Source organism: Pseudoliparis swirei, chromosome 12 (genome assembly GCF_029220125.1).
Source record: "Pseudoliparis swirei isolate HS2019 ecotype Mariana Trench chromosome 12, NWPU_hadal_v1, whole genome shotgun sequence".
Classification (NCBI taxonomy): Eukaryota; Metazoa; Chordata; class Actinopteri; order Perciformes; family Liparidae; genus Pseudoliparis; species Pseudoliparis swirei.
In genome coordinates, this window is record NC_079399.1 from 10,189,914 (window position 1) to 10,203,350 (window position 13,437).

A 13,437-nucleotide genomic window follows, 5' to 3' on the forward strand; every position below is an offset into this window, starting at 1 on the left:
GATGAGGGATAAAGACGAGTCTTTCATTCCCTCTCTGGCGAGATGTTTAAACCTCCCTCCCTGTGGGACTTCCACATTTTTGGACTGATCACAGTAAAGTCCAGGCGTATTGTTTATGAGCAGGGCTTCAAAAAGAAAAAAGTCTTTCAATGTTCACCTCTGTGCTTATTGTTCAATCTGAAGGTTTCCAGGGCCCAGAGGTAAAACATGAGAACTAAAAATGATGAAAAGATGAGATGAAATAGGGGAGGAGGCGGAGGATGATTAAAGGAGGTTAAAAAAGAATGCGCTAGAGAAATTAAAAGGAGGACAGACAGAAATAAAAGGGCAACACATCAAAAGACAAGAAAAAAGGGACAGTACTGGGAGAAGAAATTAAAAATAATTTTAACAAAATTAAAAAAAATGATTATTATTAAAACTGTAAAGGGAGAGATAACCAAACAAAAAGCTGGGCTCCTGTGTGACGTCCGGAGGCATCGATGACGACATTGTGCTTCGCTGGAGGTCAGAGAAAATGGCCAACATTGACTCCCTAATCAAGGATTCTCTTTTAGATAAAAGCAAGAGGACACAAATTATACAAGCACTGAAACCACGAACACACACACACATTTTATCTCTAGAGCTTTCTCACATACACACACACTAATTATTGATATCACTGCACAGCTGGCAGCGAGTCCAAATCAGTGTTTGCTGGCCACGAGCGATCAGAAAATACAAGCCAAAAGCCAAACACGCATGTAATTGGCAAACGCAGTCATCCATGCGACACTGTGCATGTTTTCAGAAGCTCAAACACCGCCAGGAAGGCACCTTCTACTATCGCGCCAAGCACGGGTATCATGTCTGTGCGGGCGTGTGTGTGCGTGTGTGCGTGTGTGTTTATGTCCTCCACACAAACAACCAGATGGAGCGGGGTAATAGACAATGAGGCTTGGGTGAAATCAGCTGCAGGCGGAAAAGAATAAATCTTAGAAAAAGAGCGAAAAGAGAGTCAACCACTCCAAAGCGAAAGCATGGAAGAGGAAGGACTCAGCTGAGGAGTCTGATAACACAATGTACCGCCACCTCTTGAGAAAAGATAGGACTGAGAGGGCTGTTTTACTTTGGTGCGATCTACAAAGCACAATAGTGCTGGAAAGTAGCACTTGATGGACATGTTGCTGTATAAAGATTTCTTTTAAATCAGCTCATCCTTCCTTCACAAATATTGCAAGTGACATTTCAGTGAGCGTTATCAAATATTTAACACGGCTGACTTGCAAATACCTCGAATGTAGCGTGCTGTAATTATGACTATAAGCACCAATTGTCCTTTTGAAGATCTCGACATTTTGGTCTCTGTAAAGATTAAGTGCAGGACTCCACTCTAAAATGTTAATTGCCCTGGACACAACCAACAAATAATAACCAACAACAGCAAACAAATTGGATTTTGTTCCAATTTCTGCCTCATTAGTGTGTATTGTATCCTAGGCCATAAGTGTTTTTTTATTGAGAGCATTGTTGTTGAGCAAATGTGGGTTGATTAGATTAAAAAAGGATGTTTATATGTTTCTTAAAATGTGACATATGTGGTATGCACACAGGTGCTATACTCGACTGTGCTGATAAGTAGAAAGAACATTCTTGTCAAGGATGTGTGCTGGTAAAACGCAGGTCAAGTGTTTGAGAATGAACATTTTAAGTAAGAGTATTCTTCTCTTTGCATAGTGCACTTGTTCCTGCACAGTTACATTGAGGCTGTTGTTTTGCAGTAAAGCCGAATGAAAATCTTCCAGAAGTGAAACTGACGTGAAAGTGAGTGAAAGCACAAGAACTATGATTATGTTCTAAATGTGCCCTGGTGGGTGTATTTTTCCCCTGTTCTGCTAAAGCCATTAGCCTTCATCAAACCATCGTCTCCCTCACGTCGTTAGCTCTCCACACACACACACACACACACACACACACACACGTGTGTACGTGTGTTGTTTCAGAGCCGGCAGAGATAATGGCTTCTCCTCTTAAATAAGCCCCGAGTACAAAGCACAAAAGACCAAGGCGGAGGGCGAATAATGTGTTAGTCCCTCGTTACGAAAGCTTGGAGAGGAAAATAAATCCATCTTCTCCTCGTGCCCACCGACACATTTTGTCTTTCCTCTGCCGTCGTCGCATCAGATGAAGAGCAAAGAGAGCTTTTGGGGGCTTCAATAGAACACTTAGTTTCTGAAAGCGCTCTCCTCCTCGCTGTGGTTGGAGGAAGGTACACATCAGGCACATCAGCAGGGGGTGCAACCTACAACATGCTTCATTTCATCTCCACTCACGATCCTCAAAGGTTTTAACCGTCCCCCCGTGTGCCTTTTCAAGTCTGTGATGCACCTTTTTTTAAAGAATTTTTTTAATTTGAAAATCTCCAAACTAGTTTTTTCTTTCCTCTATATGCTACACAGGGAATCACTTATCTCTCTCCCGGTGGACACGTTACAACAGTACGTTTGTGTAAGAAGAAACATTTCATTTTGGGCTTTGTGCTACTACTCTGCATCAGTTACATCGTCAAGCACAAATAAAACGTATTTCCAAAAGGACAATGGTGATCTATGATCTGGGAACTCTTGTGATCGACACCTGTCTTATCTAAGCAGGCAATCAGAACGGAAAGTAATTTCCTCCAAAGACCAGAACAAAGTGAAAAGTGTGTGCCTATGTGTGTACTCATGTCTGAACACACACATTAGTGTGACCATGAGCTCAAAGGGCGTTTGAACCTCAAGAGCTCATTTCCCCGATTAGGATCTCACTTAGGTTAAGGGAAAAATAGATCCTTCAACTCAAATGGCCTGCAGGAGACACACACACACACATGCATGCACGCACGCACACGCACACACACACGCTTCAGTATGGAAGAAACTTCAGAGATCGTGCACCTAATGAGCTTTCCACCCATTTTTGGTGATTTCTTCTTTGCCATGTCTGGATCTCCTTTGATCAAAGATAACTGATCGTTATCAGAGATCCTGAGACCAATCACTCTCACTCTCCCTTCCCATTGTTGGCACTCTAATCCATTACATTTCTCCTAAAGCCGTTTCCTTCACATTGAATTAAACCACTTCACATCGTCTTTTTCCTCTCAATCCTCACTTCCTTTGCTCTCTCAAAACCACCCAGTCTCTCTCTTGATTTCTTTTCAGCCATGCTGGAAGCCACATTATTATTTCTTTGGCTGGTTGTAATACTCTAAAAGCGGTGGAGGCAATATGTTGGGCTGCCCTGATAGGTTACCAGGGCACAGCAAGATGTCACCATGTTGTTGGTGGGACGCATTAATCATCGGGAGGAAGATTTTCTGATATGTACTGTGTATATGAACATAATTAAAATGGATGAATGTCTACGGCTTTTGAAGACGGACATCTGTGAAACAATCATTGAAGGAAACATAGAAATTCATTTTAAAAAAGTAAAAGACCAGTGGTAACTTACATGCTGCCTGTGGCTGAGCTGCTGTCTGTGGGCAGCGAGCCGTTGGAGCGCTCCATCTGGGCCAACCTGAGAAACAAACCATCATCAGTGGTTGACACTTAAATCACCAGTTAAAGCAGACGGTTAGACGCTGACATCATCTCATCAAGATGCAGAGCAACGATGTCAAAAAATTCGGATCTCAACGCCACAGGACCACACCAGTAGAAATTTAAAAGAATGTCAGCGAGATGACGAATGTCTAGTATGTGTGCACACAACCATATATTTTGAGATGATTAGCAGAGATGTGTGAGTATGCGTGTGTGTGAGTGTGTGGGTGTGTGTAAGAAGCCATGCTAATGAAGCTGGGTCCTTAGATCTAAGCCTGTATTTCTATTTACTGAATGGAGCCGGGAGGCAGCAGCGTTGTGCAGCAACTCGATCCACTAAACTTTAGGATGAAATTGAACTGTGCATAGAGGGAGATATGTAAAGTTATTAAACCACTGGTGAAACCTCATCACGGTGTGCATTTCTCCATGCAAATCTATAAGCTACGCTATAATCTACAATGTCAGCGTCTATATTTCAGTAAAAATTGTAATTCACAAGGCTCATGTCTGTGTCATTGCTGATAAAACAATGCAAGCAGAAACGCTGAGTCAAGCTTAATGGTGTGTGACAAATGAAAGGTGACCGGGCAGCGCGACAGCAGAAGAGCCTTCAGGATTAAAGCGTTTTATGGAAGGATGCCGAGTTCTGGTTGACCAAAGTAACCCTTGTTCCCTTAAGAGAAGATACGTTTTGACCAGATTAGAGATTCATTCCAGGGGATTAATGGGATTTAGGATACTTTGAGATCCTAATGATGAGAGAACATCAGACATGACCGGTGTTCAGTCTGCTGGTGATGAGTAACTGCAGATCACATGCTGTGTACATGAATGGCACGTACACAGCAGGATCTGAAGGAGGCGGCACAATGACATTCATCTGACCTTTAATGTGTCCAATCACCATAACATGCACAATGTTCAGAAGTGCATATAATAGTGTGTATCTTCACTAACACAAAAGTATGCAATAGTCTAATGAAACATAATGACACTTATCATCACAGCATATGTCCACTGTACTCACAGTTTATATATATATATATATATATATATATATATATATATATATATATAACATGTAACATGGTTCATTGATAAATACTGGAACCTAGATAGATAGAACATTGTTTCATAGTGTTATGAGAATAAATAGCAAACATCTCCTCAAGAAGCAACTAATGAAAACCTCCGACATAATTAGTATTTGTATGATTGCCTGAAAGCTTTTCAGTCAAAAGTAACCCTTTTACAATGCATAATATATTCTACTCCATTTATAAATGTCATATTTCATCACTTCGACGACTATCCAGTTATCTCACGACTCAGTCGGGTTGAGCATTGTTAGGTTGTAATAGTTTATTTTGATAACATGTGCAGAGGTCTTATGCTTTAAATTAATACATATAGAAAGATATTGTAATAGAAAATATTAGGGAGAATATTGATATTGTTATTAATGTATTATGAAGCATAGGGGTAATGTTTACTCTATGCAAATGTAAATGGCAAGAATTAATGTATGGATAGATAGATAGATAGATAGATATATACTTTATTAATCCCCAAGGGGAAATTTGTCGAGTCAGTAGCAGCAACACACAAGAATAAAAAAAACAAAACACAAAATATAAGAAGGGTTAGGGTGATCTGGCAAGAGGTGAACTGTTGTAGAGCCTCATAGCCGTCGGCAGGAATGTTCTCCTGTATCTCTCCTTGTGGCAGCGGAGCGTGAGGAGACGTCTGGAGAAAGTACTCCTCTGTCCCTGTAGGAGGTGGTGGAGAGGGTGGTCCGGGTTGTCCAATATGGACACCAGTTTCTTCAACGACCTCCTCTCCACCACCTGTTCCAGGTGCTCCAGCTGGCAGCCGATGATGGAGCCAGCCTTCCTAACCAGTTTGTTAAGACGGCTGGTGTCACCGGCTCTGATGCTGCTCCCGCAGCAGACAATGGCAAAGTGCAGCACACTGGCCACAACCGACTGGTAGAATAACTCCAGCATCTTGCTGCACACGTTGAAGGATCGAAGCTTTCTCAGGAAAAAGAGACGACTCATCCCCTTCTTGTACACAGCGTTGATGTTGGCCTTCCAGTTCAGTCGGCTGTCGATGGAGACGCCCAGGTACTTGTACTCCTCCACCATGTCCACGTCCACTCCCAGGACACTCAGAGGTGTAGGAGCTCTTCCTCCTGAAGTCCACCACCATCTCTCTGGTCTTGGCCACGTTCAGCCGCAGGTGGTTCTCATCGGCCCACTTTACAAAGTCACTCACCACTGCCCTGTACTCCTCCTCCCGTCCATCCCTAATACACCCGACCACTGCAGAATCATCAGAGTACTTCTGCAGATGGCATGACTCCGTGTTGTACTGGAAGTCACTGGTGTACAGGGTGAAGAGGAAGGGAGACAGTAAACCGCCACTACTGAAACAAGCAGCCGTTGGCACAGCGCTTCCTCTAACGGGTGATATTTAAAGGTTCATGTATGTTACATGAGAGTGACTGTATGTTATTTTGACGAAGCCGGTTGGAATCCGTGAAGTGACTTACAATAATAGACGGGACTTTTATTGTGAAAATACTTGTTTCGTGACTTGACCGGAAGTGACGTTTTGACCCGGGGTTCAGTGACATTCGACCCCCCCATTGTTCTAGCGGGACTTTGACCCAACCAGAAGGTGTTAAAGGCTGGACTCACCTTTGAGAGTGAGGATTGGCTGATTTTGAGACTAATACTCTGTACTGGAGAAATAGCTTTCTCTTTCGTCGCGGCCCCGTGTGCTTCAGGCTGGACCTGAGGAGCCTGGACCTTCACGGAGACCATGATCGTGAGGCCTTGATTGTTTTGTTTACTTTTCTTGCCATTAAATATTGTTAACTTAATTCACGCGCGTCCGGAAGCCTGTTTTCCATCATTTGTGAAGTGCCCAGTTTCAGAATACCCTTATAGCATCAACATCCTGTCTGCATTTATTTTAACAGTCCAAGAAATATTATTGTTGAAGGGGAGAGCTCTTTGGGAGGAAAAAGTCATGATAGGTGATTTTTTTTAACATAATCTAATCTAAAACGGTCTTTTAAAAGTAAATTTCTCATTCTATAATGAAGCTTTTTAAATGTGCTACATTTAAATGCAGTTAGCAGCTATTTATGTGTGTGGGATGTGGCTGGGCATGATGATGATTGGGCAATGCAATGCGTACCTGCTGGCATACTGCTCTATCCGGGAGTGGGTGTCGTCATGAGAGAGCTGAGGTGACTGGGACAGCCTGGAAATGAATGGGGGTGATGGAGATGAATGAGATTCTGCATGCTCACACAACCTCATTAACAGAGTCACAGGCACACGCACACGCTTGCACGTGCACAACCTAATTCAGAACATCACCGAGATAACAAATCTGATGATTCTAGAGAGAGAAATAGGAGGGCGGGATGATCTACGGAGCAGTTGGATGGTTTTTGACAGCCGCTGCTGGGATGAGAAACCGAATGCTAGTTGGATGCTTTAGGGAAGAGGAGGTGACGGCGAGGAGAAAGTGGGTGAGTTTTTTTTTCCGGTTGCATGTTCAACCAGTGGATCAGGCAGGCGAGTAGGCAGGAAACATGCAGTGCAGTCATGGTTTAGTTGGATTGAGAACTTTAAGGGGGAGGTGAGTGAGGAGAGAAGGGAGCAAAAGGTGTCATTAAAAAGCATTCCGGTCCGGAGAGGAGGTGTTGTCGCTGGTGGCGTAGATACTCACTCATACTGCTCCGGACACATGCTGATGAGGGTGACGGGACTGTAAGAGAATCGGAGGGAGGGAGGGAGGAAGGGGGGGAGGGGGGGGGTTTAGGTACCACAAAATGTTTCAGGTTCCAAAACACAGCAGGTGGAAGGAGAAGTGGAAGGAAATGTCTGTGCAACATCTGGACTCCACCCAGAGCAAATGCATGTAAAACAGTCACCAATATATACACCACATGTGGTTATGATTATCCCCTCTGACAGTCTCTAAAACCTGCATCGCAATAGACTTGGAAGGAAGCCTGTTGATTGATTGGTCAGTTTTGATGGGTGAAGATGAGCATGTGGTCAGCAAACGGTGATATACCCGGTCGTGTGTATGAAGGCACGCACAGGAAAGGATTGATGGTGTCAGTTGGCTTTGTCGCAGTCGCATAGATTTCATTCAAATGTTGTCTTTTCAAAGCTCCTGCTGCATAGAGGTTGATATGGACCAAATGGGATCTCATTTATTTCCAGTAGGATTTACTGAAATAACATGCCAGCAAAAAACCTACAGAACCTATTTTGCAGTTCATTTTCTGTTGAGTATGTTATACAAAGATGTATTCGCTGCAGAAGAACTCAGGAAATGAAGCTGCTGTTAATTAGAGATTTTGGAAAAATGTCACAAACAAGGATGCTAGAGGCATGAAATCTTTTTAAGTTACTGGTTCCTAGTCCATGATAATTGCAGCTGTTAGAGCATAACATGTTATTTGTAATCAAAGCTCTTATCTCAAGAATACAAAGGAATGTATCTTTTTCACAGAGAAGGCTTGATAGAAATTGGCAGGATATGGTGGAGCTTGACATTATTTTGCCTCGCGCTTTTATCCCCACATTGAAGCAGTGGATTTAGAAGGAGACGTGTGTCTTGGTGCTTATGTTCCTCCCAGCGCTGCAGCCAGAGTGGTCACACTTCTGTAGCTACGAGGCAAATTAGAAATACTGCGAGGAAGAAAAAGAGAAGAGATCGGGGTCGGCAGGGCAGACCGAGCTAACTGTTCAGAGCCTGTGGCGCTGCATTTTTACACGCCCCCGCCAACGTCTTTGCTCGAGGGAAAAGTCAGTCTGCTCATTTTGTTTTGCAGGAGAGGGATTTCCATCTTTGCCAAAAATGTATAGCTTTTGTAAGTTGCTTCCCTTCACCCGGCATTAAAATGACACACATGAAAAATCAGTTGAAGGTAGAAAATACCAGGTACTGACAGAGAGGGAGAATAAATTGGAAATGAGGCATCAGGGAAAGGTGACTAAAGGAAAAAGAAGGAGGGGAGAAATCCCATCAACAGAGACTAAAGGAGTATTTGGGTCCTGACAAATTTGGCTGCTGTAAAAGCTGTGTTTTTATGGAAGGTTGTTTGTGACTGTTGTAATACAACAACAGAGAGCAGAACAAACTTCATAATAGATCACTATTAGTCAATCTATAAGGAATGGTTCATTGTATTGCCCCGATCTAAAAGAAAGTTGCTTTCCAGAGAGAATGTGGCCGGTGACAAGTTTAACTGTCTGGAAATAGTAAATCGTATCGCTAAAGGTCTCATTTACTTATGTAGGTCACATAGAGGCATTCAAATTCAATTTAGACTGTTTCCTAAACAGTTCAAAGTGCCTCACAATACCTTTAAGAAAACTAAGAGCTGCTGGTTTTCATCTCTTTACCTATTTGTAAAAATACTGAAAGGTTTAGTTCAACCTGCTGTGGTAGTTGCCCTGTCACCGTTAGCACTGCTTCCCCGTGTTCTACTTGTCCTCCTTTTTGTGTGTCATGGATAAAAGACGACGAGCGCTGTTGACACCTCGAGCTGTTTGTCAGGTAGACGGTTGACTAGAGTACACGCGTTTCATGTGGCGCCTCCACACGAAGATGCTGCATCTCACGACCTCAAGGCACAACTCCACCATCAGATCACTTGGAAACAAAAAGGTTGTGCTTTCACCTTAAACTGATTTACTTGGGCTACATAGGTATATACATGTAATACACATGGATACATTAACTATTATTTTTATGATGTAATGAAAAAATGTGCTGACAACAGAACATTTAAAACATTTTTTTTCTTTTCTTTCTGTAACCATAACAACATTTTTTGGTTGCAACTGGATAATTTTTCATGAGCCTCTGCGAGGCCCAATGCAGCAGAGCCTCGTCTCCTGGTTCGGGTTGTGAGGTGTAACAGGCAAGACTGAGTGGGAAACTATGAGAGTGGTTCTGTCACATTATCAAACATAGCTGTGACAAATTAAAATCCCATCTGCCCTGAAAAGAAGCAAAGGTATAAGTGAGAGGGGAGAGAGGAGGTGGTGCTTTGCTCTCTCAAGGGTGGACAGAAACAAGAGAGGATGGAATTAAAAAGAGGAAAGATACCACAGTGGGAAAGAAAAAAGACAGCGAGTGAGAGCATCTCATTTTCTCTTCTGCTGCTATGGTATATTATACATTTTTTTATCTTAGACGTTCACTTTGTTAGGACCAATGAAGCCTGACAATGCATTCAAATAGTGTATTTATAATATTTCTAAATATTATACACAGCAAGAGGAACTGTAAAAGTTGAAATGTTTAGGTGTGATATTCAGGATGATGCGAGCAGTACATTTTCTTTAAATTTCCTGATTTATCAGATTTGTATTAGAGACAAATAAAACATGTTACATATACTATACAACACATTGGGAGAGACCACCTTTTTATTACCGCAAAGATGAAAGCAAATGTTATGTTTATCTAATCAGGATAATTCCAGAATTTTAAGCAGCGACCTTTATCCAATTACAGAAATATCCATATCAAATTCTGACACATATTCATTTTAGTGACATAGAGAAGTCAAGAGCCACTAAAGTGAGTTGAAAATGAATGCTGAGTGTTTCATAACACTGATCCTATGTTTGAGCCACATCTTATAGGCAGTCCAAAGGTTTAGGCTTATATCAACACAAGCTGTGCGCTAGGTATTTGAGCCTGTTGCAACATGTGGAAAGCCCAGAGAGTTCAGAGGAGGAATCCAGTCCAGTAAGAGAGATGGGAATATGATCACCATGATAAAATGGTCCTACGTTTCTTGAGTCCACATTCCCTTCTGACTTTTTTGGAAAAGATCTTTGCATTTTGCAATAATTCCTCCAACCGTTAGAGGCATTTATCAAGCAGGCATCCCTGCAGGAGTCATTTTTCAGAGAGGAGGGGAAGTAAGAATGGAGCAAGGTGGGAGATGAGGGGGAGGACAGGCAAGGGTGGGAGGGATGAAGGAGGGGGTGCAATCCATCTGAGAAGTGACTATGTACAACTGGATGTTGAGGAAAATCTATCTCGAGTGAACCGAGTCATTGTGAACGCACGCACAGACGACTTGAAGAGTTGTTGGTGCTAACGTGATGCAAAACTAGGTTGTCGAAAAGTACGAGAACCCGAGTGGGAAATGTGTGACAGGCAGAGAAAAGGAATGGATAAATGAAATGAAGAAAGAAAACACTAAAGCATGTACAAAAGAGTCTCGGAGCACACGGAGCCAGTGGGCTGGTATTCGCAAGAGCCCAAACTCAGAGTCACACTTCGATGGGGGGGGGGGTGAGGCGCCCGCATGAAGCGTCTGCATTATGTGGGCCGAGTTAAATGGCTCTCCGGGGGGATTTAAGGCTGGCAGGAACAGGGACATAAATCAGGCGTACTCACTGGGCAGGTGGTGCACAGAGAAGATCTACAGTGTAACGACGGCACTGGTAATGACTGTAGCGACAGGTAAATAAACACATAAACTGAGTGTGTGTGTCTGTGTGTGTGTGTTTGTGTGTGTCAGGCCACAGACTTCTCATAACCGGTGACCAAACAGCTCCATATTCACGACGTTACATAACCAAAGAGAACATCCCCGTTACTGTGACTTTAGAACCGCTGTATAACATTGCGATGCATGATAGACGTGGATTCTGTTTCAGTCAACCTGCAGATGAGAGCTTTTTAATGGACTTCAGCTCACCACATGTGAGTGTTACTTACGTTTCCATGTTGTCGCCCTCTAGAACCGTCTGGACCGGTAGGTAACCGAGCCGAGGATGTTTGGCGAAGTACTTCTTCGATCGGAATTTGTTCTTCAGCACTTTGGTGAAATCACGCATGTCTTCACCTGACGTCGTCTACAGAATGAGGGAGAGAGTAGAAATGAGAGAAAAAAGTTTGGTATTTATTGCATTGTGTGTCTGTTGTGCACAAAACAGCAGCATATGCATTTGTGTGGAAGAGAATAAGTTTTCTTAATTAGATACTTAGTAAAGGTGTTCCTCGTGCAGAAGCCGTTTCTGCCTTGCAAGCAAACAACAAATGAACACAACAGTGTGACCGGAGGGGAAGACGATCCCTTCACAGAGGATTGAGACCCCACACACACACACACACACACACACACACACACACACACACACACACACACACACACACACACACACACACACACACACACACACACACACACACACACACACACACACACACACACACACACACACACACACACACACACACACACACACACACACACACACACACACACACACACACACACACACAATTGAGTTCACTTGGCTTACTAACTAATCCACACAGTTTAAGATGGTAGCTTGAGCGAACGAATAGCAATTACTGAACAATAATACTAAAGACGGAGACTAATTTATTATATTTGAGTGCGTTTCTCCTTTTGTGTGGTTTACTGCCTTTTTCAGTGTGACAGTGTAGTAATGGACAGAAAACAACGAAGGGAGGGAGAGCAAATGGGTGTTTGTGAAACAAAAGCCATAAGAATCTAGTCGGACATGTTGAAGTGTGTGCATCATAACCACACCAACCAGGAGCTCTCTGACGGATTGTGACAATAAAATGACTAAAACCACCGGCCACCAGACAACATCTACACTGGAAATTTAAACGTATTGAAGGTACAGTAATCCATACAGCATAGCACCAAATGTAGCTACTTCAGCACTGAAAGTTCCCATTGGAACGATGAAAATGTCACTCCCATAAAAATGAAAACCTAATAATAAAAAAAAGCAATATTGTGGCCATGAAGTACACGGTACGCAGAAAAAGAGCGAAGGAATCTTATTAGACTCACAAACGCTGCTATCGGTCTTTAAATCCCTGCAAAATCTGTCTTTTGGCGAATCATTATTCGATATGGACTCAATAATATCAAAGGTATGAAACTGAAACACAATTAAGGGAGAAGGGTAATATAATTACATACGCTGCCGATATTTTCAGAAGAAACAAACAAACAAACGGTTCAAGGATTCAAAATGTCACAGTAAGTGGATTGAGATGGGGTTTCATTTCATTTTATAGATTTGGGTCTTGGACACATCGAGCCGCTTGGAACTGAGAGTGGTGATGTGCTTTCCTCCTCGTCTACAGTGCAGCTCAATAAAGCTCTGTTCAGCCGCAGTGATAAATAACAGCAAGTGTCTCAAGATATAAAAACTTTTCAGCGGGATTCAAATGAAAGCTTTTTCTATGTTTTTCTTGCTTTTCTTCTCCAGACATTTCAGTAATAATCTCATTGTATTTAAGGTCAGTTTGAATAGAAAATAAGCTGTTGCACCCGTCTTTGATGTTTGACACCGCGAAGAAGGCCGTCCTCAATAAGTTGCTCGTATGTGGCTCCATGCAGTAGATTCACTGATACTGTTTATTTAGATTTTTCTTTTAACGTTTATTGGCCATTAACTGAATTAATCAATTGAATTAACCTTAACTGTACTTTAGGGTTGTTTGGGTTTTTTATTAGTTGCAGGAATTGGGAATACCAGTCGGGCCTTTACAGTCCAGATACCTGGGCTTTGAGTATCGGCCGATACTGAGCACTGATCTGAGACCAGTTTTTATTTATTACCCTGGCTAGAATGGGCTCAATCTCTTATGTGTAAGGCAACATCAGGCTTAACTTAAACATCCCTTTCCTAACTTTGTAAAACGAAATTTTGTAAAACGACCGATATCCAATCAAGCTATCCGAGTCAGTATCGGACCAATATCTGAGATCAGTATGGGTCCACCATCCCTGAGTGACAGACTTTCCTCTTAT

General features: G+C 42.5%; 1 protein-coding gene across 5 annotated transcripts in view; it reads right to left on the reverse strand.

The window, feature by feature from the left end:
- utrn (utrophin) overlaps positions 1-13,437 on the reverse strand; it is a 166,980-nt gene that overhangs the window by 13,339 nt on the left and 140,204 nt on the right. For 4 of the 5 annotated variants that reach the window (XM_056428728.1, XM_056428725.1, XM_056428724.1 and 1 more), the window contains 4 exons: positions 11,355-11,491; positions 7,323-7,361; positions 6,783-6,848; positions 3,481-3,546 (listed from right to left, as the gene is read on the reverse strand). In XM_056428728.1, coding sequence (XP_056284703.1) covers positions 3,481-3,546; positions 6,783-6,848; positions 7,323-7,361; positions 11,355-11,491 — 308 coding nt within the window. The remainder of the gene's footprint in view (positions 1-3,480; positions 3,547-6,782; positions 6,849-7,322; positions 7,362-11,354; positions 11,492-13,437) is intronic. The other variant, XM_056428726.1, reaches the window with a different exon arrangement.